Consider the following 26,990-nt stretch of genomic DNA (forward strand, 5'->3'; position numbering starts at 1 on the left):
AGATGTAATTTGTGGTTTGTCTGGAGGTGGAGGTGGCGCTGAAGAGGAACACCCACCCCCCAATATTTTCTCCTTTGCTGCGCCTCCACCCCCAGCATTTGGAGCGGCGGAGAAGCGGCTCCGGAGTGATTAATCCGGGGATAATTCACCCCCCCGCCCCCCGGCGCGAACCCCGCGAAGCGGGATTGGAGCGAGTCATTTCCGAGAGCGCAGCGCGCCTCTCCCCGGCCGGGCGGACACTTGGTTCATTCCAGCCGCAGAAGCTCAGGGCTCCCTCGTACCGGGATTTTTTCCGAGCAGAAAAAAAAAGCTCCAGAGCTCTCCTGACCTCCTTTCTCCTCGGCGGCGAGCGGAGCCTCTCCCTCGGCGCTGCCGGCCGCGCCATGCCGCGCTCGCGGGGACGAGAGCTGGGGCGCTGCGGCTGCCCCGCGGGGAGGGCTCGCGCCGAAGCCGGGATTTCGGCGCTCGTGCCTGGCGCCGGGAGCCGCTGGGGCCGCCAGCCGCCGCCGCCGCTGACGCCGCCGCCTCTGCTGCTGCTGCTGGGCTGGGGGCTGCTCAGCGCCTCGGCCGCCGCGGGTAAGTCTGGCCACGCGCCCCACCCGAGCCCTCAGCCCACCCATCCCCGACCCGGTCCCTGTCCCTTCCTCCGCCCTCCCTCTTAACCTCCCGCCCCCCTCAACGCCCACCCTCCTGCTCAGCCTCGCCTCGGTCGCCCCCCGTTCACCCCCATCCTCAGCCGTCCTCCGCGCTACCCTCACCCTCACTGCTACCCCCAAGCCCAGCCGCAACTTGACCGGATCCGGCCGGTGTGGGGGGCCTTAGGAGACAGACATCCCCGCCCGGCGTTGCGGGGCACCCGGACCGTGGCTTCAGTTTCTTCAGCCTCCCAGCCCCCAAGGCGCCAGGCTTTTCCCCGATAAACTTTCCTGGAGCCCTCCCCGCCTCCCGATCCTGGTTGGCACACCCGTCCTGGGGGGCTGGAGAGGAACGGCGCGCCCCCTCCCCATTCGCGCGTCTGCAGGGTCTGCCCTTCCCTGCCCCCGCCCATTTTCTCGCCACAGAAGCCCGCGCCCCCGCCGAAGCCGCCCGGAGACTGCGGCCGCCTCCCCCCTTCCCCAAGTGTCCCCCTTCCTCGGCGCTCTGCGCTGGGAGCGGGGGTCAGGTGGGCGGGGGTCCCGAGCTCGCCTAGCCGGAGGACTCTGGTGGGGGCTAGAGGGTTCTGATAGACGGACCGGCGGGGGCGGGGGCTGTGCCCGGGGGCGGGGGAGGGAGTGTCGTCGCCAGGCTCCGCGCCGCCACCTTCCCCGCGGTTCCCACTCCGCGCCAAAGTGCCCTTTCCCGCGCCCTGCTGCAGCCCAGTGCCGGGGCTGCGGCAGCGGCGGCGCGGGCGGCGGGACCTGCTCCTGGCGACCGAGTCGGGGAGGGGTACCGACCTGGCGGGCGCGGCGAGTCCCGGAACTTCGCCGATGTCTGGCTGAGGCTTGCGGACCGGGAAGGCAAGCGGACCTTCGAGAGAACCCAGTCCCCAGTGGGGATCACTGGCCTCGACTAGTGCCATCCCACTTTCCCCCCCTGCTCCCCTCTGAGGCTCAGCTATAGCCAAAGCCTAGAAAGTTCTGTGTCCCCGGGTGGGGACGGGTCCAACCGGTGATGCCTGAGGCCGCATTTTCATTTAGCCCGGAGGCTGACACCCACGGTGGGGAGGGAAAAAAAAAATCCCGTAACACCTGCTGCCCAGGCTTTGACTGAGGGCGCCTTCGGCCTGGAGCCGTGTTGGTTTTCTATTTATTTATTTTTTTAACCACCGACTGAACCTTTGAAAGCTTGGCTTCGGCCATCCTAACCTCCAGATTCTTCTCCCTTTTTGTAAAGTACGACCCTTCCCGGGGGAGCTCTCTGGTCCACGCTGGGCTCCAGCATCTGGTGAGCCGGTCCCCGCAGACCGTGTCGCCAGCTCCTTAGCACGGAATGATAGGGTTGCTGGTGAGGAAGGGCGCCCCGAGCCAGCCCCAGCTCTCCCATCCCTACTTGACCGGACTTTGTCAGTTTCTCCGAAGAGTCATAGCCGCCGACACCCAGAGAGGGGCGCCCGCGGCGCGCGCGCCTAGGAGCTCAGCCCTCGTGCACACCCACACCCACTGGCTGCGCGGTTCACAACGACGCCGCTGGTCACCCAGACTTGCCACATGAGTGGTGGGGCTATGGCTGGGCTGCTGCCTGGCTGTCAGGCCTCTCAGACGTGTGTCCAGGTGCAGCCCCGGATCTGGCTTGGCAGACCTGAGATGACCCTTCATACGATCCAGCTGTTTTTCCTGCTAGATTTGGCCCTGCCCTTTGGGCATGCCATGCCCCCAGGGAAAGAAAAAGGCCAACTCACCGGAGCTTGCACTCTTGGCCTGTGCTGGAGAACTGTTGGCCTGCGGCTCTTGGGTCGCCAGAGAAGTTGGGGGTGGGGGTGTTGAATGGCGTGGGGGAGGGGATGCTCGCTCTCTGGCCTGCCTGCTCTGGCTTCCCCTGCTTCCAAATGCATTTCTTTTTAAACCCTTCCCGCATTTAGATGTGCTGTTGGCCTTGTGAGCAGCAGAGATTTGGAAACGGACTCGGTGACAAATGATGGCAGGATTTGGCACATTAGAGGGAAGCACATTTATTTTGTGTTCTCTTCACACTGTTGACTTTAAAAGACGCTCAGGACTGGGCTCTCTCCCTTCCTTGGCCCGGTGATGACTGGATGAAATGAGTTTGGGATTTGAAAGGGGGAACCTCCTTATCTGCCTTTAACTTTGACCCTGACCCTTTCCAGCCGTGCCCCCACACTTTCCCCACCCCCCGGCCTCTCTAGAAACCCTGCAACCCTCCCCGTCTCTCTGCTTATAATACATCAGTCACTCTCCTGCCTTTTGTTTCCCCTGAATAATTTAACATAAAACAGGCCAACCAGGCTTCTTGGTCCTGTTGACCTTTCGGCTCCCGTCCCATCTTTCTTTCTGATTTACAAGTCAGCTCTCTTAGAATCGGTCTTGAGCTCACTTTCTGTGCCACTGTTCACTCCCTGCTGTCTGGCTTCTGTCCCCAGGACTGGATCTCTCTGGGAAAGATCACCGATGACCACCCTAACTGCCAAACCCATCAACTTTTCCTTTCTCTTCCTTTACCTCTCTGTGACCGTGAACACTTTGGATTACTCCTTTTAAAATTTCTCTTCCTTGGGCTTCTGGGACACCGTGCTTGGCTGATTTTTCTCCTACCTCTTGGCTGTTCCTTCCCAGTTTCTAATAGTAGCACTTATGCCCCTCCTGAAAATCTGGCTTCCTGCGGTGTTCCATTTCTTATGCTTTTCCTCATTTCCTCTCACTCCTCCCTGGGTGAGCTCATCCAGCCCATTTCTTCCTCTGCCACACTCTGAAGCTTCCAGACAGATTTCCCCTGCCAAGATGCTTCTCCCGATATATGTCTGTTGGCTTCCGAGCCCACGGAAGCTCTGGATCTAGACAGCCTGTATATCCGGCTGACTCTTGGACATCTTCACCTGGATGTTTCTGTTCCAAAGGAAACTCATTAGCTCCACACCCAACCTCCAGTATCCCCCATGGAGGCTGCTGGTACCTGTAGCCTCCCAGTTACCCAGCCAGGAACCTTAGGATTATCCTCAAATCCATCCTTATCAGGTGACCATCACATTCTGTCAGTTTCATTCTCTCCATTGTTCTCAAACCTAGCTACTTTTCTCTGGATTAAGCAGCTCTGGGCACTGAAAAGACTGTTATGCTTCACATTTCCTTAATAAGTAATTTAAAATAAAGGCAATGTTAAACCGTAAATATGAGACATGCCTACAAAATTCTGATTTTTCCCATGCTAACCACTTTATTGCTTTGAAAGAAATCAAACATCAAGTTATTTTAAAAAAAAATTCTCCCTGCTTTGCCTCTTAAAAACTGGAGCACTGGCCATACCCATGGAATCGTATTCAAAGTAGTTATTTATCTGCCACTTGTGTGGAACTGTGAGCTCCCTGAGGACAAGGCCAGTGCTTTATTTCTCCTGGCATCCCCAGCGCCCAGCTCAGGACCTGGCATAGAACCGGTGCTTGATAGATGGTTGTTAAATTGGCTGATGATTTTTAAAAATATTTCTGTTGTGGACAGGTTTCTAGGGACTGATAAGGCCAAATCAAGATTTTTAGGTATCAAAGAAGCCAGCTGGTTTGCAGAAGTGATGAGATGACAAAGACCTGTTCTCCAGCTGCTTTCCCCCCAGAACCAATGTCACAGATTGATAAGATAGCTCCTTAGGTTCTAGAACCAAAGCAAGGACATGCCCTGAGCATACACCCAGTCCACCCCGCCCAGGAAAGGCAATGATGTATGGGTTTGAAATTTCCATTTGTGATTAAGCTGTGGGTTTATGGTTTTAAAAAATAAGCTGACCACAGCAGAGAGAGTTGACCATATCTTGGGCTGGTGACAGTGTAGCTTTGCTCAAGGTGGGCATTGTTTAGGGTGATGTGGAAAGGCATTAGAGAACTGGATTGCCAGAGCTTGGACACTGCAAGGTTTGGGTGTGTCTAGAAGAGTCCAGCAGGTGGCTTCAGTGACACCACCTTGCCTCCGGTGTCTCACCTGCCTCTGTTTTATTGTCATTGTCATGCCAGCAGGATTAAGGGACTCTGAGGGCTCAGCAGAGCCACATGTTCTTGCTAGAGAACTAGCTGATCTTCAGACCTCCCCAAGGTTCAGGCTGCCCACCTGCAAAAGGGCCAAGTCATCACTGCGCTTCGGAAAGGATTAGAAACCAGAGATGAAACAGACTCAGCACATACATACCGATTATGCCCATGGAGTGGAAGATGGGCCTGGAACAAGAACACCGAGGACAAAAGACTCTGCTAGGAAGTCTGTGTATTCTCCTCCGCTCACCCTGCTCAGAAAACTGTCTGGGTACCGAGGGGAGTGACACTGACAGCCAGTGTCCTCTGAGTCCTGATGGCAACCCAAGCACTTGCGTGTATTAACTCAACCCTCACTGCAACCCAGTGAGGCTGGCAATATCATTCTCCCCCTTTATCCATGAAGAAGTAGGTTCAGAGAGGACATATAACTTCTGCACATAACCAGTCAACCAGGGATTGAACACAGGGCTGCCTGATCTGGAATCCTTCACTGGCAGCCACGCTGTTGTCTGATGTCTAAAGAGAAGTGCTACAGCCCGGGAAGCCTTCCACACAGGTGGCCTGTCTCTGTCCTGCCTTTCCCTCTGGGCTTGTGCATCAGTGATGCTGTGTTGCTTTGGCACTTGAGGCCTGGATCCCAAACTTCCAGCCTCTCAAGCAGCTAGTCCATCTCTACCGCAGCTCCTTGGGGATGACCGCAAAGTCATCCTTGATTTGCTTCTAGTCCCAGAGTTCAGTTCCTCTCGACTGAACTCTGCTGTGAGCTCTCACAACTCCCCAGGTTGTAAAACCCTTTATATCATAAAACTCATCAGGACATATTGGAATTTCCTGTTTAATGAGACAGTGTCCGCCTTCATTCCCCAAGGCTCTGTGAACACGCACAGAGCAGACACTCAGTCACCACTTGTTGAAAGGATCAGAGGCAGGCTCTCTGGAGCCCAAGTTTCTCTCTCTCTCTCTGACTGCCCTCTTGGACTTTTCCAAGGCAAGGGGCTTGGAGGAGTGGGAAGCATTGAAGGTGTATCCCTGTGTGGGAGACAGCGCTAGGTCCTTCTGCATATTACTAATAATAACTCTCTTTTACTGAGTGCTGGCTAACTGCTTTACAGATGTTACTATTCAATTCTCACAACAATTCAGGTGCTATAATATCATGTTTGAAGAGACTGAGACTCAGAAATTAAGCAACTTGGCCAAGGTTATAGAGCAGATAGGAGAGGAAAGAAGATTGAACCTCAGAGCTACCTGACTCTAAGACTCATCCTTTTAATTCATGGAAAGCACCTGCCACAGTGCGGGACCTGTGGTTAGCGTTCGGTGTTTTATATGTTAGATGCTGCCACTACCTCTGCTGCTCCTCCTACTGTCTTTTTGCTTTCTGCACCAGCCTCTTAGAATTGTGAGAAACGGGTCTGATCCTGTACCACTCTAAGACGCCATTAGACGCATCAGCAAGAGTCTTTCTTCTTGCCTCTCCCAATAAAGCACGCTCGTTAGAACCTGGCCTTCTCATCCACCCATCAGCCCAGGCCATCATCCCTCTTCCTGTGCTGTATTGTGCCTAGTCCATCAGTGGAGTCTGACTCTGCCGCCCCAGAGGGCTGGAAAGGCAAGGCTCTCTAGCTCCTCCTAGAGGTTGGAGAGCATCACTGACACTGTCTTCCTTTGGGCTCACTCATTGGTATGTGTCCTGTCGCTTCAGTCCTATCCCACTCCTTGTGACCCCATGGACTGTAGCCCACCAGGCTCCCCTGTCCATGGGGATTCTCCAGTCAACAGTACTGAAGTGGGTTGCCATGCTCTCCTCCAGGGCATCTTCCCACCCAGGAATGAACCTGCATCTCTTGATATCTCTAGCATTGGCAGGCGATTTCTTTACCAATAGTGCCCCCTGGGATATGCCTTCCCAACCTCCCTTCTCTGCCTGCTACAGAGATTTTCCATGACAGCAGGGGAACATCTGGGTGAACCTGCAAATTCAGGGCTGTCTCAGAGTTTTCCGCCTTACGGAGACACTGTCTCAGGATTCAGTGACTTGGAATAGAATTTGGCTTCCCCTTGGGCCCACAGAAAGCAAACGGTAGGCTATGCAGTGTGGGGAATTCTCAACTAGAAAATGATGGTGTGTTTCTTAAAGTTCTTCCCTGGTTCTTGTAAGTTAAAGAAACATGAAGCTCATACTTATTTCCTTTCTGGGCTCCGGAGCTCAACTGCCTTTTCATACCTCACCTTTAAATATGAGATGCTTTTTTTTTTTTTTTTAAGCCTGTACAGATTCAAGACATACTGAGAATGACATGCTCTTTTTAGAGCATGCTTTTGATTCCCTATCAATAGGTTAGGCATTTTGGAAGTTGTTTGAAAAAAATAAGGATAAGATTCTGTATCTTTTCCCCCTCCTCTCCTATCCCAGTATACACCTAACTTTTAGATCTCCGGGTCCTTTGGCTTTTCTCATGTCATTTCACATGACGTGAAGAATGGTCATGCCCTGTGTCTGTTAAGAAATGAGAACTTTGGCCAAGCGGGAGATGGGAGGGGAGCAGATGAAATGGAATATGATGGGGTGGGACTGAAGAAACAGGATGATTTGATATGGACTGAGGTGAAGTAGCAAGGAGTGAGTTGTGGTAGGATCAGGAGTAAACTGGGATGTGTTGGGATGGGATAGAGCGAAAGAATTGGGATGGACTGGGATGGGTGGTGGAATGAAGTGGAATATGATTGAGTAAAATAAGATGGTTTGAAGTGGGATTGAGTGGGTGAGATATAGAGTGTTCAGGAAATTGACTAGTGTAGGATAGAGTGGAGTGGGAAAGATTGAATCAGAAGGGACTAGGATGGGATGGTGGAGTTGGATTGGGGTGTAGTGGGACAATCAAAATGTGGTAGAGTGGAGTGAATGTGTTGTGGTGGGATGGAGTGAGATGGGGGAGCTAGGATGTATTGGAGTGGCTTGGGTTGGGTGAATTGGAAGGAAGTACTGAGAGATATAACGGGATTATATAGCCAACTGGGTGGGCATTGTGAGGAAATGGGAAATTAAGGAGGGGGCCAGAAACAACCTAACCTGCTTCCCATTATTGTAGCATCTTCATCTTCCTTCCCAGAACTCCTCAGTTCCTCATGTGCCTGAACTCTGACATTTCTAGCAGATAGAAAGTCCCCATTAGCCCTTGGTTCCACCTTGGTGTAGATCCTAAAAGGGTGCTGACCCCGCTGTCTACTATTAGGGGGTCATTCTTCAGGGAGAAATTGGGGGTCCTGTGTAGCCACCACTGTGAACCCTATCAGAGAAACGTGCTGCACATGGCAGGAGCCCCAGCGCAGCTCAGGTCAAACCCAGCATCAGAGACGGGTACTGTGCTCCCCACAGAGCTAGTGGGGCGTATGTACCCACAGAAAGCAAAATGCTGGGTGCTGTAGGGGGTCACCTCTCTGATGTCCTCTTTTGAGAGGTCTTCCCCCACTGGAAACTGCCTTTCACTTTCTCCCTATTTGTTTCTTATTGTTGGAAAATTTTAAAACCGAATTGATCTCTTAGGGGATGTCAATTTTATCCTTGAAAATCATTGTTATAAGGCACTTCTATGATGCTAAAAATAATGTATGTATAGTTAAATTGCTGACAGCACCAGAAACTTATTTGAGAATCTCCCGTGTGGTCTGGAGCAGAAAATAAGGGTTCATATTACGGCACAAATAGCCTTGCTCCCTGCCCGTGTCTCATTTATACTCAATTAAGTGCAATTATAATCTAGAAACCTCAAAAAATTATGTGTCCATCTTCTTGGCTTTCAAATAGGAAATAGAATAAGGTCCATTATTAAATGGCTACATCTATTTATTGATTGAAAGAAAGCAAGTGTGACAGTTGTAACTTGAAAGAGAGAAAGCAGAGACTTTGAAAGTTAGACCATTTGAGATACAAGTGAATTATCAGAGGATGCGCAGGCATTTTGTGTGGAATGATTGATGGTCCTTTCTGAGATGAGCTAGTGGGGTAGAGCCGGCTCAGGGCCCAGGAGGTTTGTATGTGGGTTGCTACCTGGCTCTCCATTCCAGCCTGAATCTTCCCACCTCCTGGCCCTCACTGCTTCCCCACCACCATGCCAGGGTGGGGGTCAGGGTGGAGAGAGGCTCAGAGACTGGGTGAGGCTTGGCGGTGCTGTGTGGGCTTCTGGTGTGTTGTGCGCGTGCATGCTCAGTCGTGTCCGACTCCTTGTGACTGGTGGGCTGCAGTCCGCCAGGCTCCTCTGTCCAGGAAATTTTCCAGGCAAGAATGCTGGAGTGGGTTGCCATCTCCTACGCCAGGGGATCTTCCTGACCCAGAGATCGAACCCGCGTCCTCTGCATCTCCTGCATTGGCAGGCAGGGTTTTTTTTTTGGTTGGTTTTTTTTTGTTGTTGTATTTTACCATTGAGCCAGCTGGGAATCATTACTTGGCAACAAAAAGGAGGTGAAAGTTTAATGATTTGTTTTCAATCCGTGACCAACAAGGACCTACTGTATATAGCACAGGGAACTGTGCTCAGTATTCTATAATAACCTAAATGGGAAAAGAATTTGGAAAAGAATAGATACATGTCTGTGGATAACTGAATCCCTTTGCTGTACATCTGTAACTAGCACAACACCGTTAATCAACTATACTCCAATATAAAATAAAAATTAAGAAATAAAATAGAGAGTTCCTAGCATGAAAACTGCCACCTCAAGGATGGCCTCCCTCCTCCCGGGGACCCGTGTGGCCCCGTTCTCCTGGCCTGGTCATTTGTGAAGCCCTGGAAGTGCTGACCTATGGGAGGTTCACAGCTGGAAGGAAGATGTTCTGGTATATTAATATTCGATACGCTTCTTGAAATTTGGCCTAAGAGTCAGGAAACTAGTTTTTCAACTTTGGGTGTGCCTCTACATCTCACTTCTCCTTCTTAGGCCTGACTTCCTTGCCTGTAAAAGGAGAATATTAATACCCACCGTGTCTATGCAATGCTGGACTTGGAAGCTATTTAATCAACAAAACAGGAAAGATCCAGAGGTTTTTGAAGAGGTCAGTAGTGTAACCCTCACCCAGTGGGAGATCCTCCCAAGGGGCCAGGTTGGCTGGGCATCCCAGGGCTGTGCGTCTCTCTGTCTCTGAAGGTGGCCTGCCTGGCTGTGCGTCGGGGGGTGGGGGCAGTGGGTGCAGAAGGCTAGACTTGCTCAGCTTCCTGGCCCTGATCCTGAGAAACTGAAAGAGAAGACACAGGAATTCCCATCCACTGCTCATCAGATAATCTACTGCAGTCTCCTCCCAACCTACCCACCCACCCTGGGGCAGCTTTCCTGAGCTCAGTCTGGGAGAGGTGACTGCTAGAGCTTCATTTCCACTAACACATCCATCCAAGGGACAAGATTTACCCTGAGGCCTTTTAATTCTAGCAAGAAAAATTCCCTGTGTTCGACAGCCCCTGGGACTCACATCTCCTGTGACACTTTGTGCCTAGAAACATGGAAAGAGGAAAAATACTTACAAGGATAGTTTTCCTGGTCATGTGGAAGGAACAGTTGGGGGTTTTTTGCTTCCTGCTTTTTTCTTTTTTTTTTTTTTGAGCATAACATGGAATTGACTTACCCTCAGATCATGACACTTTGTGATCATCTGTCTATGAAAGGCTCCTGTCTGGTTTTAGTTTTTAAAAAAATTTCCTTCCTTTATTCCTGATCCCAAGGCTATTGTTGCCTTCCTCTGTCAGTACCAACTCTAATATATTTTGTGAAAGTGAAAGTCACTCAGTCATGTCTGACTCTTTGTGACCCCATGGACTTCTCCAGGAATTCTCCAGGCCAGAATACTGGGGTGGATAGCCTTTCCTTTCTACCCAGGGATTGAATGCAGGTCTCCTGCATTGCAGACAGATTCTTTACCAGCTGAGCCACAAGGAAAGCCCAATATATTTTATATATATCTTGAAATATGCATGGATCCTTATAAAATATGTAGGGTTGTTTTGTGTGCATATGTAAATTTATATAAATATAGTGAACTGTAAATTTCATCCAGTTTCTTGATTTATTTACTTAGTACTATAATTTTACAGATCTAACCCTGCTCCTTGTAGGTGTCTAGTCCTGACTGCATTATGAATTGTACATCCATCACATTTCCTATGTCAACTCCCCTGGGAGTAGACCCTTGGCTTGGCTGTAGCTCCTCCTGGCTACACTTGCAGTTCTGAAGAACATCCTTGTACATGCTATCTTGGGACCCTGCGTGAGAATAACTGGGCTATACAAAGTGGAGAATTGGGATCCCTGAGTTAGCATGTTAATTTTCTCTGTTCAGTCATAATGTTTTACGGAATGGCTGAGCTAGGGCTCACTTCCACCAAGAGTGCACAAGAGTTTCTATCTTTCCATATCATCACCAATACTTAATACTGTCCACCTTTCTAATTTTTGCCATTCTGATGAGTTCAAAGTGCCATCTCACTGTTTTATTTTGCATTTCTCTAATGGCAAATTTGAATATCTCTTATATGCTTGTTAGTTGTTTGAGCTTCTCTTTTTGTGAATTGCCTAGTCATATTCTTTGCCTATTCCTTTAATTAGACTTCCTGTCTTAATTTTAAAAAACCTCGGTTTGATTTGCAGGAGTTTCTTTTATATTCCAGATATTGCCTTTTGTCAATTTTATAGATTCCAAATAACTTCTCCCAATCTTCCATCTGTCTGATTTTTGTTCATGATGTTTTTCTTTGGACAGAGATGCTTCATTTTGAGGTAGTCAGATCCAGCAGTGTTTTGTGGAAGGCAGAAGTTGGGACATATGGGGGCACTGATGAGCCAAGTGTCTGGGTGGGCTTGCAGACCCACCTGGGTCCATCCTCCTACAGGGCTGGTGCTCTGTATGGAGGGCTTGAGGAATCCTAGAGTCTTCCTGTCCACACTGGGCTCTCAAATCCCACAGGAGGTCTTTCTCTTGGCTTAAGGCCCTGTGTTTTGGAAGGTGCCAGTTAAAGTACAAATTAATTACTTGATGTGTACCACACTTAGAGAATGTGAAGCTTCACTCAGTCCTTCAGGGGGTGTTTATGAAGCATGTGTGCTGGGCCTCAGCTTTTGAATGCATTGGAGGCTACAGACAAGTTTCCAAGATAAGGGAACATAAGAGAGACAACTATCCAATGTTCGTAGCAGCATTGATCATGATATCCAAAAGGTGGAGATAACCCACATCTATTAATGGATGAATGGATAAACAAAATCTGGCATCTACATACAGTGGAATGTTATTCAGCCTTAAGAGAAGAGACTCTATATTCTACAATGTGGATGAGCCTTGAAGATATTATGTTAAATGAAATTGCGCTTAGTCCCTCAGTCATATCTGACTCTTTGCAACTGCATGGACTGTGGCCCTCCAGGCTCCTCTGTCCATAGAGATTCTCTAGGCAAGAATACTGGAGTGGGTTGCCATGCGCTCCTCCAGGGAATCTTCCCGACCCAGGGATCGAACCCAGGTCTCCCGCATTGCATGTGGATTCTTTACCAGCTGAGCCACCAGGAAATTATCCAGTCACAAAAGAACAAATCCTTTATGATTGCAGTTAATATGAAATATCCAGAGTAGTCACATCCATAGGACAGAAAGTAGAATAGTGGTCACTGGGGCTGGGGTTTCAGGGGTTGAGAGGAATGGGGGAGGTTATTGTTTAATGAAAAGAGCTTCAGTTTTGTAAGGTGGGAATTCTGGAGATGGATGGTGGTGATGGTTACACACGATGTGAATGCGCTTAACACTCCTGAACTGTACACTTGAAACATAGTAACTTTTACATTATATATGTTTTGCCACACACACAAAAAGAGGAATAACTATCCAGGCTCAAGGGGTAAGGGAAGCTCCTAGAATAAGTGATGTTTAGGCTGAGACTTGTAGGATACAGAGCAGAGAGCAAATGAAGAGAAGGGGAGAGGATCCCAGCATGGAAATGAACCAGCACAAGCTCTTGGTTGGGTGGAAGTGAGGCATGTTTAAGGTCTGGAAGAAGCTCAGTGTGACATGGAGGTCGGCTAACCAAATGAGGAGTCTGGAGCAGGAGTGTGGCACTACCAGCTAGGCTGGCTGGCACAGGTCTTAAAGGACGGCGGTGATGACAAGGGTGGGGTATGGTACCAGGGCACTGCTGGGGAAGGCAGGTCTTGGTGCCCCACAGGGAGAGGTCAGCAAGGATGAGATGAGGGCATCCTCTGCCTTCCTCATCTTTTCTACCCTGTTCCCCGCCTTCCCAGAGAGGGTAAAACATTTGCTAGGACTGTCCAAAGTCCACGAAGCCCAGGTAATAAATTGTGGATTGTGAATCACAGTTCTGTTAATCCTGCCTCAGTGAGAACATCCCACAGCTTTCTTCAAGAAAGAAAATAAGAATAGTTCATCCACCTGCTTGGGGATGACATCGCAGGCCCTTTCAACATTCCCATCTCCTGGAGACACCTGCTGTATTCTGCCTTGTCCAAGTCATGTGTGCCCCTGCACATTTTTGTCATTCTGCCTCCTCTGTTCTCTTCCGACTCCTCTTCCAAACTCTCCAGTTATCTCCTGCCCATTTCCTTTCCCGCTCCCTCCTTTTTTCCCAGCCCTGTTACTTTCCTGACACCAAGACTCTTCACTCTCTTTGTAGAGTCATCCTCCTCCACACCCCCAGCCTCACCATCAGTTTGAGCCTCTACCTGACCTTTGACCTTGTTGCCTCCACCCCCTCAAAGGGTAGACCTTTGACCTCTACCCCCCTCCTCACCTAGGACCTGCCGTCTCCAGGACCTTCCCTTTAGCCAGACTTTGGCCCAGCAACTCTGTCAACAAGGAGGATTTTCAAGGCCTTTAGCTGCTCCCATCTGCTCCGGACCTGTGGACCAGGTCACTGGAACATTCACTGGGCCCTTAGTGCAGTGGCCCTGGCCCAGGGGTCAGGGGTACAAATAGCATTTACAACCAAGTGCCTTTCCCAAGGACAATGACATGTTCCCAAAGGCCCAGGGAACTCTAAGAGAATATAGGAGGGGGACGGGCGGCAGGACAGGAGCACAAGCAGGCTCTCCAAGAGTAAGCAGACATCCCACTTTCACTTTCTTTCCATCAGAGAGTAGGAGGTCCTAGGCAGAGGGAACAGTCTAGACTAAGGCTTGAGGCAGAAAGCTGTGACTGGGAGATGTCATGTTTGCATCATCATCCTGTCCGTCAGCACCACCGTCCTGGAAGCTGGAAGTGGTCCTTTAAGGAGCACTTGGGAGATGCTGAGAGCTACACGCTCCCCTCCCTAAACCTCATGGCCCTTCAAAGAAAGCAGTCATTTTGCAGTTGAGAAAACAGATTTAAGGAGATCAAGTTTCTTGCCCAAGATGGTATAGCTAGGAAGGAAGAGAGCCTGGATTTAAAGTAGTCTGATTCAGGAGCCCACAGGCTTCACCACTGCTATACCCAGGTCAAATGAATAAGTGAATGAATGCATGTGTGCTCAGTCGTGTCCAACCCTCTGCAACCCTTTGGACTGTAGCCCAGCAGGCTCCTCTGTCCGTGGAATTCTCCAGTCAAGAATACCAGAGTGGGTTGCCATTTCCTCCTCCAGAGGATCTTCCTGATCCAGGGATTGAACCTGAGTCGCCTGCATTGCAGGCAGATCCTTTACTTGCTGAGCCCGTAAGGGAAGCCCAGGTCACTCAATTACAAATGTAGATTCTCAGGCCCTCCCCGGATCTTCTGAATCAGAGTACCTTGGAGCATGGTGTGGAAGCTGCATCTTTAACAAGTTTCTATTATTATTATGCACATTAAGTCTGTCTAGGAACCTCTAAACATGCAGCTGGAACCTCTGGGTTCCAGCCTGAAGGTGGAACCCAGAGGAAATGGGACTTCAGCCATCCACTCCTCTGCAATGATCCTGACTTTGAGCTCACCCAAGAATCAACAGACGAAGGGCTTCCTGCTCCCCTTCCCCACTCCTTTCCTTTCAGCTGAGCCTGGTGGAGCAGGGACCCCAGACGTGACCAGATTAGTGCTGTTGTGCTTCAGCCGCCCCGCTAAGGGACTGGGAAAGCCCCCGAGCCCCACAGGCCTGCTTTCCATTCCTAAACTGCTTAGTGCACTTGACAAAAGGCCTGCTGCTCAGGATGGGCCTGGCCGCTCTGAGCTCCTGATTCACCGTGTCCTTCTACCAGTCCCTGACTTGTTAGGTGAGAAAGCAGGACACCCAGGGGAGTCTTATCCTTGACTTCCTTCTGCACTAACTATTATACCTGATTTGAAGAGCGGACTCAAAACACCTAAATGCCATTGTCCTGGGGCCTGTTGGTGGAAGGCAGCTTCCATTTAGGACAGAGGCAGAGCAGGTAGGCTAAGGCAGGCAGCCAGGTGCAGTCAGGATCAGGGTCAGGGCACACTGGAGAGGAAGCTCCCAAGGGTGGAGCCAAGGGGCCCAGGGTTGTTTCTGGCTGGAGGAGGACCCAGCTGCCAGGGGGAAGGGCCTTAACCCAGCGGAGGGGCATTTAGGAAGTCTGTGGGTCCCTGTGAGCCGTCAGGGACTCTGCAGGGAAACCAAGGCAGAGGGCCAGTTATGCAAATAGGGATGCTAAGACAGGAAGTTCTCTGGGAGGTGGGGAAGCATCATTCATTTAGCTAAGGGTTTCTTGAGTTTCAGGAAGTGGGATAGGGACTATTAAATGAGTGCCCTGGGAGAAAAAGACTTCATAATCAGATGAGTTTGGGAAACACGAGGCCCTGATTTCCAATGTGTGGCCCCAAGGCTTTGCCAGGAAGCTTCCTAGACTTGCAGCTTCTGTGTCCCGCCTGCAAAGCTCTGTGTTTGCCCAGCTCTCAGCATGCAGCTTTCCTGCCTGTGTCCACATAAAGCTGTGCCCCATTGACAAGGGTTTGGGTTGCTTTATTCACTGCGGTGTCCCCAGCACCTAGGACAGTGTCTGGAGCCTGGTAGAAGCTCAGTCAGTACTGACTGAATGAGTGAATGCTCACCAGGTGGTGGCCAGGTCCAACTCAACGACCCCGGAAGCTGCTTTCTGAGCAGCAGAGACGCAGTGTGGATTTCCTTTCTGTTTTCTGTTGCTGCACCAGATACAGCACATTTCCCCAGGAGAAGCGCTGCTGAGAGCCTGGGCAAGGGGGTGGTGGGAATTTTCGATGCAGAGCAATGGAAGAGCTGCTCTGGCTTAGCCTGTGTTTCAGGAAGATCCTGGTGTTGCTGGAATCTTTGAGTTGGAAGGCATTATTAAAAATTCAATATTTTGAGAACTGTTAGCCATTAACACCTTAGTGAAAAAGAAAAAAGAACTGATTAGTCTGGAGAGATTAGGGCCATAGGGGGTGGTAAAGGCTAAATTTGTATGTATCTGGACCCACCCAATGTCCCCAGGCCTCAGATTTTGAACCTAGAAGTTTTTTTTTGTTTTTTTTTTAAGGCTGTAGCTGGTAGATTTTGTTTATTTTTGGCCGCACTGGGTCTTTGTTGCTGCACGTGGCCTTTTTTCTGGTTGCAGTTAGCAGGGGCTGCTCTCTAGTTGCAGGGCACAGGCTGTTCATTGTCGTAGCTTCTCTTGTTGCAGAGCACGGGCCCTAGGATGCACAGGCTCAGTGGTTGTGGCTTACAGGCGTATAGCTGCCCCGAGGCATGTGGAATCCTCCCGTCCCCAAACCCATGTCCCGTGCACTGGCAGACAGAGTCTTAACCATCAGGGAAGTCCTGAACCTCGAAGTTAATCTGACCCAACCCCGTTCCTCTCTTTTCTCTTGATCTGGTTCTTGTTGGTCTCTCCCACTCAGCTTAGACCTGGGTATCCCGCCTCTGGCTCCGTGTCACGCTGAACCACAGGCTCTGTCTCAGGACCGTTTTCATCTCTGGGGCAGCTTCACCCACTCGTTCTCCCAAGCACCCTTGTTTGCTACATCACAGAATGTGGACGCTAAAGGAAACAGCTGCGTGAACCTTGCTGCCGAATTTGGGGTGGAAAGCCCCGAGGGTGCCAGGCCCTGCTACCCGGGAATGTTGCTGCTGTGATGGGCTAATTGGAGACTCCGCTCCCCGTTTCTCCAGCCCCTCACTCTTCTGTTTCCTTTCCATCAGCCCAGAAACTCACTTTGTTTTCATCTTAAAAACACAGCAAACAACACCCCTTCTTGACTCTGCAGCCGCTTCTGGCTGTCACCCCGTCTCTCTCCTTCCCGGCTCCTGCTTCCTGGGAGAGTGTCTGCCAACATATTCTCAGCCCCTGTCATCCGCCTTCCACACTCCCCACTCTGGGCGAATGCTCCAGCCCCGGGCGCCACATGACTTCCTATTTTCCAAAGCCAAGCCTGTCTTTTGGCTTCTAGACCTTTCTCAGACTGGCCACCGCCTGCCTCTCACCCTTCCGTCTGCCTTCTCTTCTCCTCAGCATCTGACACTGCTCATCACTCCCTCCCGCATAAAATTGGCTCTTGTATTGGTGCTCCCAGGCCTTAGCTGAGCTCTCTTTATTCTACATTCATTTCTCCCTGCGGCTTTATGCCACTGTCCAAATGCTGCTAATCCCCTCATCCCACGTCTAGAGGAAGACCTTGCCTTTGAACTCCAGAGCCACGCTCTGGTCCATGGCCCCATGCTCAGCAGGATATCTACCAAATTCTTCCTTTCTGTTGTTACCAGTGTCGTGCCCCTTACCCTCAGCAGTCTCACCATCCTGTAATTTTTTTGTGTCCCCCTTCCATGCGTCTTCCTGAGCCAGAAATCTGAGAACTATCCTTGAATTCCACCCCCACCCACACCCGTTCAGTCCTCAGATCTTGTGGATTCTGCCTCCCAAATAACTCTCCAGCCTTCCCACATTCTCACTAGTACGGCTGAGGCTTAGGCTTTATTTACCCTTTGCTCCTGGACACTTGGGACCTAGCATTCTGGCCTCGGCAGTGGCAACCGTGTGGTCTCTCAGAGCCATTCTCATCTCCCTCCAACTGATGGTGCACGGTTTGGTCAGAGAGATACAGGAGAGTGGCTTTCCTCTCTGGATGGAAGGGGAAGGCAAGACAAAGGTCAGTGAGAAGTTGGCATTCCCTTGAAGCAGTGGCAGAGACTCTGAGGCTCTTGGATAAGAGAGATACCTGATCCTGTCACCCCCTCCTTCTGGGGCTCGGACTGATGGGCTGGAAGGACAGAGAACACCAGTTGAGAGGACCGTAAAGTTGCAATTCATTTAGAACAGACCGGGCGTGTGCCTGACACCCCCGGGGCACAGGCTTCGGGTCCATCGTGGTGAAGAGCGAGGCTCCAGCCTGCACAGTGGGTGCTTTCCACTTGCCGCTGTGAGGATGAGTCCTGGGAGCTGAGCACTCAGGATTGTCTGCAGAATCGGGACCGGGACTGGGTCTACAGGTGCACTCTGCCCCCGTTCCCAGCCAGCTCTCGCACGAAAATGACAGACAGGCTCTACCCACGGTTTTAGGAGGGATGGGGGGCACCTGGTGGACACGCTTTGCCTTCAGTCCGGTGCCTCTGCCCACGGGTAAATCATGGTCCAACAAGGGACGAGGAAGGAGCGGGCAGGTGGCAGAGGGAAGCAGGGAGATCTCCCCTTCTCTGTGGGCTGAGGCTGAGTGGTGGAAGGCAGGGGAGGCTCCTAAATGTCTCCCTCCCCCAACACTGCCCAACTTTGTTATGACTGGGGGCACTCCTGTTGGCTGAGATCCTTCCCCAAAACTTGTATTTCAAGGTACAGTTTCCACCTGTTTGCATTTATCAAAAGGCGCATGGATTCGTTTTCCCATTTTTATTCCTAAAAGACATACGTAACTGGTGGTTGTTTCAGGTCTGTCTGTTTTCTTGTTCAGTTGCCAAGTCGTGTCCGACTCTTCTTGACCCCCAGGCTTCCCTGTCCCTCACAATCTCTGAGCGTTTGCCCAAGTTCATGTCCATTGAATGGGTGATGCCATCCAACCATCTCATCTCAGGTCTGTTGGCCCTGATCAACTCTCTCCCCACATCTCACCTGCCTGGAAACAGTTATGGGGAGACCGTGCCAAGTGGTGGGAACAAATTCACTCGAGATCCCAGCTCCCTTCAGATCTGCACCCAGACAGAGGCAGGCAAAGCCGCTGCCAACCTCTTGAGAGCCTCTCTTCCTTTCTCTGTTCCAGGGTCCCATCCCCCTTCCCACCTTCTCCGCCTCCATCTTCCTTGTTTCTCATTCTCTGGGTGCAGGCCATTCATTAAATATTCACTTTCCTGACTTGGGCTGTTCTGATCTTCCCCCCTGGGAAAAGGCATCCTTTTGGGAACTCACTCTTATTCGTTTATCCTAGGTTGAGGTGCTTGCATTCATTCCCAAATGCACCTCATTGCATTTCCCCTTTCAAAGCAGCAGACAGCCCTGCCAAGGAGCTAACGTTTCTCATGCAGCAAGCAGAGGGGCTGGGAAAACCAACATCACTTAATTGTCAAGCCTGTGGGGCCCCATGAGGGCCTGGGCTCCATCTCACCAATCAGGATGGGCAAAGGGCACTGTGACCTCACTGAGTGGGACTCGTTCCAGCCTCAGGCAGACACTTGGCATTTATTTGCCTGTGCATTTTGACTGTGGATAAGTGCAGTTTCTGTTAGGCCCTTTGAAGTATTGAAAATAGCTCACAAACTCTCATTAGTGCCTTTGAAGACTCATAGGGGTCTGAGAGCCCTGGGCAGGGCCCTGATCTTGTCCAATTCCCCCTCTGCCTGCTCCTTGCCACACCTTTCTTTCCTTCTCAAGTTTGGAACCAATCGAGTGAAAAACACAAGAGGAGTCAAACAGAGAGATCAAAATGTCAGCACATTACTGATGAAGCTGGTTGGAGGATGTGACTTCAGATAGGTGGCCAGATTGGCTTTTTAATACATCACTTTTGAATGGGAGAAACTTACCCACCCATTCAAGAGCACAAGGGGACAACCTGGAGCCTCCCTCATCGGGGCCAGGCCTGTTGGACTAAATTTAGGGAGATGCAGGGTGGGTAAGGCTGAGCTGGTCTTGCCAAGTTCTCCCCTCGCACTCACTATTTAGACAAGTCATTCCCCTCCTGCATGGGGAGAGAGTGAGGGGTCAGGGAGAGCAGAGGAATACACATGTGTCTGCAGTTGTCCTCTGGGGCATGGAGTGTGAATGCTCTCCCTTCTATGGAGACGAGGGTGGGGCCAGCCTATGTGCTCCTACGTGGCCGAGCTGGATCAGGGACAGAGCAGGTCAGCATCACCTGCAGTTGAGGGGAGCAGGAGTGACCTGTACCCTCCCGCGACCAGGGAGGGATGGTCAGAGCCCCACCCACTTCGGGTGCAGCTATAGATGCCAGCCAACCCTGGAGATTTTTCAAAGCCCTTCCCCAGACTCAGAGGAGATGTTGACTAAGACATTGATCGTCTGGCCTGCTTATCTCTGTGACATATTAAATAAGAAATAAATTGTTCATTTTTCTTTTCCCTTCATTGTCCCCTGGAAGAGTAGATGGAGAATGTGCTTCATCCAAGTGAATTGTTAGGAAATAGGGCTGCTGTTTAAAATGCCGGTGCTCTGGAGTCAGACCTGATTCTCCTTGGTTAACTCCTTGATAGAAACTGATGTCAGATTAGGGCCGGGCACCATACGTTTGCTTTGCAGATGAAGGACCACAATTGACTGGAATAACAAGGCAAGGCAAGAAGCGCAGGTGGGGGATGATGGGAAAATCTCCTAGCCTAACAGTAGCAATGCCAAGACATTTTCCCTTTTGCATATCCCCTCCTTCCACCTTCCTTCTCTGCCTTCTTTCTTTCTTTTTCTTCCTTCCATGTATCCAGCCATCTGTGCATCCATTCAGTCATGTTGTGTTGAACTCCCACCCTGTGCTGAATGGATTCTGTGTAAGATTCTGGAACCTAGAAGGGATGACGTGCATGATTTCTGTCTCCCCAGCCCCACCCACTAGGCTTTCATTCTCTGTAATGTATCACCACTGGGGTGGACACATAACTGAACATAACTTAAATGCAGCATGACGCGTATCACAATAGAATTTGGCATGGGACTGGGCTGGGAGTTATAGGAGCACAGAGGAAGGGCGGAAATTCAGCCTGGGGCCACCAGGAATGACTTCCTGGGTAGATTTTGAAGGTAGAGCCAACAGGGTCCAGTGGGGGTCAGCCTAGGGAGGACAGAGAAGTGTAACCCGTGGCTTCTTGACCTGGTAGCTATGTTGGTGATGGCCTGGAGGACACTTCTTGGGGTGAATGTATGTAGCCTGGGTGGGACCCTTGTGTGGTTCTGGCTCTTGTGTTGGGCACATCACTGCACCCAATCACTGGGCCACAAGACCCCACTGAGCTAAGTCCTATAGTTATTCCCATTTTATAGAAACAGAGACTGAGGTTTGGAGGAGCGAAATTACAAAAATCACAAATAGCAGGTAGACTATGGGGCTGGGACTGTTGCTACCACATGTTACCACCCACACAGTCTCTTGACACTGTTTCTACAGCTGTTTCCACCATGACACACAACTTAGGATCCCTGGAGAGAGTCCAGCATGGGCACTAATCACAAACTGTTTTTATAATAGTGATGATGATGATGTTATCTTCGTGTCTTCAGTTTCTACTTTGAGCCACTGTGCCAGGGCTTCCCAGGTGGTGCTAGTGGTAAAGAACCTGCCTTCCAATGCAGGAGACATAAAAGATTTGGGTTGATTCCTGGGCTGGGAAGATCCGCTGGAGAAGGAAATGGCAACCCACTCCAGTATTCTTGCCTGGAGAATTCCATGGACAGAGGAGCCTGGTGGGCTACAGTTCATGGGATCGCAAAGGGTCAGACGTGACTGAAGCGACTCAGCACGCACTGTGCCAAACATTTTATATTCACCATTTAATAGAAGTCTAACAACTGGTTTGTAAGATGGATGGCGTTATTACCCCCATTTTGCAGGTGGGCAAACAGGTTCAGTGATGTTACTAATGGCTTAAGGTCACCATGGTTGGTGAATGTCAGAGCTAGATGAAAATGTGAAACTACAGGATCCCAGAGCTCATGGTGCTAAGCAGCTCATTATTCACTTCCTCCTCTATGATTTCACACAAGAATGGAGGGAAGGGGATGTTCTTATCTTGTTCACCCCCTGCAGATGTTCCTGCCACTTTCTAAGTCTTGGTTTCCTCATCGGTATTAAGGGCCCAGTCACTCCTGCCTGCCTTGAGCAGAGATGGTGGCAGGCTCACCAGGGCCTTGTAAAAGCCAATATCACTGGGCTCATAAGCCACTTGTAGCTGAAATTCAGGGCTCTCATCTCAGGGAGGCCTGACATGCTGCAGTCCATGGGGCTGCAAAGAGTCGGACATGACTGAATGACTGAACTGAATTGAACATCTCTCCAGGGCTGGGTGTCTGTCTGGGAAGAGACTGAGGGATTGGAGATGAGCCACTCTGGGCCTCGGCTCCAGGGATGAGTCGTCTGATTGATCTGTCTGATCTGATCATTCAGATGCATCGTTTCTTGGATGTGGACACCCGATAGGGGAGGATAACAGCATCTTTGGAGGCAGACGGGGGAGGTGGGACAGGATGACCCCTGGCTCTTCCCCAAAGGCCAAGGCAGCACCGGAAGGGGCAGAGAGGCTCCTTGGGGATGTTTCAGGGCTCACGCCAGTGGACCTGGCTCTGCTCAGTGTTACTGGGGTGACCAGATGCCATTCCTGCCTCGAGGAGCTCACATCGCCATGGGGAGATGGGAATGGAACACATACTTCCCTTTCTTCTTTCCCGCCCTCACCACTCTCAACCTTCAAAATACATTCCAGATCCACCCCCTCTTACCATCTCCATCACCACCTGGAGTTCCAGCCGGCATCTCCTTTGCCCGGGCTCCTGCAGATACCGCTCTGCAGGTTCCCACCTCCCGCTCTTGCCAGCCCAGCAGCAGGGAGCCCTAGGATCAGTCATCATACCATTCATTCCTCTGCACTGAACCCTCCAGTGGTGCCCGTCACACAAAGAAGTCAAAGTTCGTTCCCCATTCTTGCTCCTGGCTTCCTCACTGACCTCATCTCCCCTGAGAATTGCCTGGCTTACTCTACTCCGGCCAGCAGCTCCCTGCTATCTGTTAGACAAACGAGCTGTGGGTCAGTGGTCTGGGGCTCAACATTCCCAGAATAGCCACAGGGCTCAGTTCATCACTTTCATCAACTCCTGCTCAGATGGCGCCTCCTTGGAGAGGCCTCCCGAACCCTTTATCCAGTTACACCCTCCTTTGCTTATGCTGGCCTGGGATTCTTCATAGTCCTTTCAGTTGCCTGATGTATTGTGTATGCATTTCCCCCCATTCACTGTCTGCCTCCTCAAGTAAGTTGCAGGTGATCAAGGAGCTTGTTGGTTTTGCCCAACTCTAGAATAGTGGTTTGGGCTTCCCTGGTGGCTCAGTGGTAAAGAATCCACCTGTGAGTGCAGGAGATACGGGTTCAATCCCTGAGTCTGGAAGATCCCCTGGAGAAGGAAATGGCAATCCACTCCAGTATTCCTGCCTGGGAAATCCCATGGACAGAGGAACCTGGTGGGCTACAGTCCATGCGGTCTGAAAAGAGTTGGGGATGACTTGGCGACTAAACAACAACAAAGAATAGTGTCTTAACATTGTCAGGACTCAGTGACTCTTGGGTATTGAGTGAATGGATGTATATAGAGAGACCCAAGGCTGATGGAAACCCAGATGATGGAGCAAACAGCTCCACGTGTGGGTGGGTGAGTAGAGGGTCATTGGGTCGGGGGGTAAAGGTCATTGGGTAAGGTGACATGGGAAGTGGGACATACAGGAGGAGCAGGCAGTTTTCAGGGGAAGAAAGGGAATGTAGTCCCAGGAAGAGCGCCTAGACCTCTAGGGGCCCACTTTTGACCGCAGCGGAGGAGAAATTCTGTGTGGAGGGAGAGCTCCCTGTCCTGTGACTGGGGCCGCTCATCCAGCTGGGGGCTGGGAGCTGGGAGAGAAGCAGGTGGTGGTGGAGGGGGAGAGCAGGCCTCTCCCTGTGACGTGATTATGAGCCTGGACTCTGGAGCCAGCCCAGCTTGGTTCACATCCCATTCCTGACAGCAAACCTTGTAAGTCACCATTTGAAATGCTATAAAATCAGAGCACTGCACGGGGCTGTTTTCAGAAACACAAGTTGGAGCTCCAGAGAGACTTGGGCTTCAATCCTGGTCCTCCCAGGTCCCAGCCTGCATAAGACACTGGATAATCTCTTTTGGCCTCACTTTCCATCTCTAAAATGAGAACAATAATCTCTAATTCACAATATCTTTGTAACTATGCGGTGAGATGATGTACGTGAAGCACTTACCTAGGTCTGGCCTGGTACTCGGTCGTGGTTGTCAAGGCAACGAGCCTGCTGAATCCAGTGGTATCAGGAGTGTTGGGAGGGCACTTGCTCTTTAAGCTCTTGGTGGGCCGCAGGAGTTCTCCAGACATCTGCTGGCCTGCCAGGACCCGTGCCTCTGCTCAGAGACTCTTCCTCCAGCAGGCTCCTTCCTTTAGGTCCTTAGAGGGCCATGCCCCCTCCTGCCTCTGGGCCTTTGCACATATCGACTCCTCTGTCTGGATTATTCCTGCCTCTTTTCACCTCCTTAACTGAGGCTCATCCTGGCTCAAGGTTCACTTCCTCCTTCTGGGACCTCCGTCAGATCATTTTCAAAGAAGTGTGTTCCTTGACCTTGAGTAGTTTATTTCATGTGTGTGTTTAGTTGCTCAGTTGTGTCTTACTCTTTGTGACCCCATGGATGGTAGCCTGCCAGGCTCCTCTGTCCATGGGATTTTCCAGGCAATAAATACTGGAGTGGGCTGCCATTTCCTCCAGGGGATCTTCCTGACCCAGGGATTGAACCCACATCTCCTGCATTGGGTTCTCCTGCATTGGCAGGCAGATTCTTTACCGCTGAGTCACCTGGGAAACCTTAGCTTATCTCAGGTAATGATTGTGCATCAATCATAGTCATGACTTTATTATCATAGCTCTCCTTATAGATTGTAAGCTTCAGGAGAGTAGGGACTGTGTCTGCCTTGTCTCTGAACTGTAGACTGTCCCTGGCGAATAGCAAGGTATCAGTTCATAGAAAGAATGACTCAGTGAAGGTAGAGGAGACACACTCAACTGTAGTGACCTTGTCTTATTCTTACCCTGTCTCTCCCCAAACAAGACTGGGAAGAATGAGAGAGGCGCCTTAACTGTGACCCTTACAGCCTTGGGAGGGATGCCAGCTCTTTTTAAATTCACAACAGCTAACGCAACAATAAATAACACATACTCAGTGCTCTAGTTGCTATGCTAAGTACTGTGTAGACATTACTTCATTTAATTGAAACATCATTATTATTGAGTGAGAAAAGCAAGATGCCGAGAAATGTGTATAATACAATCCAATTTTAAAAAGATAAACAATGTCAACCCCCCACTCTATATGTAAATGTGTATGTATGTGAGTATGTAATTTTATGTTTACATATGGTTTATGAGCAAGAATAAAAATATGGGCAGATGTAAACTAGATTGTTAATATGGGTTACCTAGGGGTGTGTGTTAGCTAGTGGGAAGTTTGGGTAGGTGAGGTGGTGAAGTGAGGGGGAAGAAAGCCAAGTGAAAAAGGGGAAAGTAGAAAGTAAAATTGCACTTAAAAACTCGGCAGGCATAATAAGATTGTACTTTACTTATTCATGCAAGATGGTATATGAATGTGTGTGTGAAAAGAAATAAAAGAATTGTTCCAGAAAAAAGTACTAGATGCTGGCAAGGGTGCAGTGTGATGGGCACTTTTGTAAACTGCCGGTGGGAGTGTAAATTGTTACAAACTTGCTGGAAAGCAACTCGGCAATACATTATCAACAGCCTTAAAAATATTCATGTGTTTGGACTCCAATACTCACTTCAAAGAATTTACCCTGAAGAAACAACCAGAGTTGCAGTCAACCATTCATGTATAAGATGCATAGCATTCTTGATAACAGAGGGGAAAATGGGAATAAACTAAATAGCCAACAATAAGAGAGAGGTGAAACAAAACATTACATCAAAAACTAAATTGCAGTCTCATGACAGTTCTGTAGGAAGGACGACTCTTAGCATCTCCATTTTACAGATGGAGGAAACAGAAGCTTAAAACGGGAAGCAGGGACTCCACTGGTGGTCCAGTGGCTAAGGCTCTGCGCTGTCAATGCAGGGGCCTGAGTTCGATCCATGGTCAGGGAACTGTTAATAGATCCCACATGCCACAACGAAGAATCTGCATGCCACAACTAAAGATCTTGCATGCTGCAACTAAGATTGAAGGTCCCATGTGCTGCAACTAAGACCCAGCATAGCCAAATAAAGAAATAAAATAAATAGATATTTTTAAAAAAGAAGAGGAAGCAAGTTGGCCATAGTCACCTGACAAGTAAGTGGTGCAGCAGGATTCCAACCCCTATGTCCTTGCAAAAACGTGAGAGTTCCTGCCTTATGGGTATACGTGCCAACAGGCTGCATATCTGCTGTTCAGGTTCTTCTGGAGAAAGTTGTACAGGGTATGCTCGAAACCCTTGACACCTTGAGTTGGGACCTGTTCAACCATAGCGAGTGGAGGGGCCCCTGAAGGATCATCACAATGATTTCACTTTCTTTTTAACAAAATAATATACAGGAAGCCTTAAGCCAGCACCTGATGGCACAGAGTTAGCACTCACAATAAACTATAACTTGAAATTCACGTCATCATTTTTACTTGGTTAGAGAAGCAGTTGGAAAATTAGGCCTTTTTCTTCCTTGTCATTCCAATATCTTCTCTCTGGGTTAGCTTGGAAATTGCCCTCTTAGTGGCAGCATATGGGAGCATAAAGAGCCAAAACTTTGGAGTCAGATCTGAGTTTGAATTCTGGTATTGCCTCTCAGCAGCTATGTGATTTCAGGTAAATTGTTAACATCTCTCTGAGCCTTGGTTTCTCCTCTGAGCCTCTTTGCCTAAGTCGGAGAATTGCAGTGAAGGTTAAACTAGATGTCAAGTAACGTGCTTAACATACTTCTTGTGTTGCAGAAGGTATTTATTAAGTGTTAGGTTGCTTGCCTTTCCAGTTGGAAGGTATATTCTTTAGTTGAAACCTTGCTGAGTGGCACTATTTTGTGAGTGGTTTTAGGCCAGGTTGGACCAGGCCAGACCAAGCTGTAAACTGGGTCAGGGTACAGACATCATGGCTGGGACCTCACCCCAGGTTAGAATTTAAAGTGCCATGTGGGGTGGCGGGGAAAGGAACATGTAGTTACCTGGGCACTGAAGATTGCAGGCA

General features: G+C 50.1%; 1 protein-coding gene across 2 annotated transcripts in view; it reads left to right on the top strand.

Annotated features, from left to right (window-relative positions):
- Positions 1–352: 352 nt before the first annotated feature.
- CSMD2 (CUB and Sushi multiple domains 2) overlaps positions 353–26,990 on the top strand; it is a 684,323-nt gene continuing 657,685 nt past the window's right edge. For both annotated transcript variants that reach the window (XM_043878199.1, XM_043878200.1), the window contains exon 1: positions 353–576. In XM_043878199.1, coding sequence (XP_043734134.1) covers positions 384–576 — 193 coding nt within the window. In that variant the 5' untranslated portion in view covers positions 353–383. The remainder of the gene's footprint in view (positions 577–26,990) is intronic.

The sequence above is a fragment of the Cervus elaphus genome, chromosome 20 (assembly GCF_910594005.1).
Source record: "Cervus elaphus chromosome 20, mCerEla1.1, whole genome shotgun sequence".
Classification (NCBI taxonomy): Eukaryota; Metazoa; Chordata; class Mammalia; order Artiodactyla; family Cervidae; genus Cervus; species Cervus elaphus.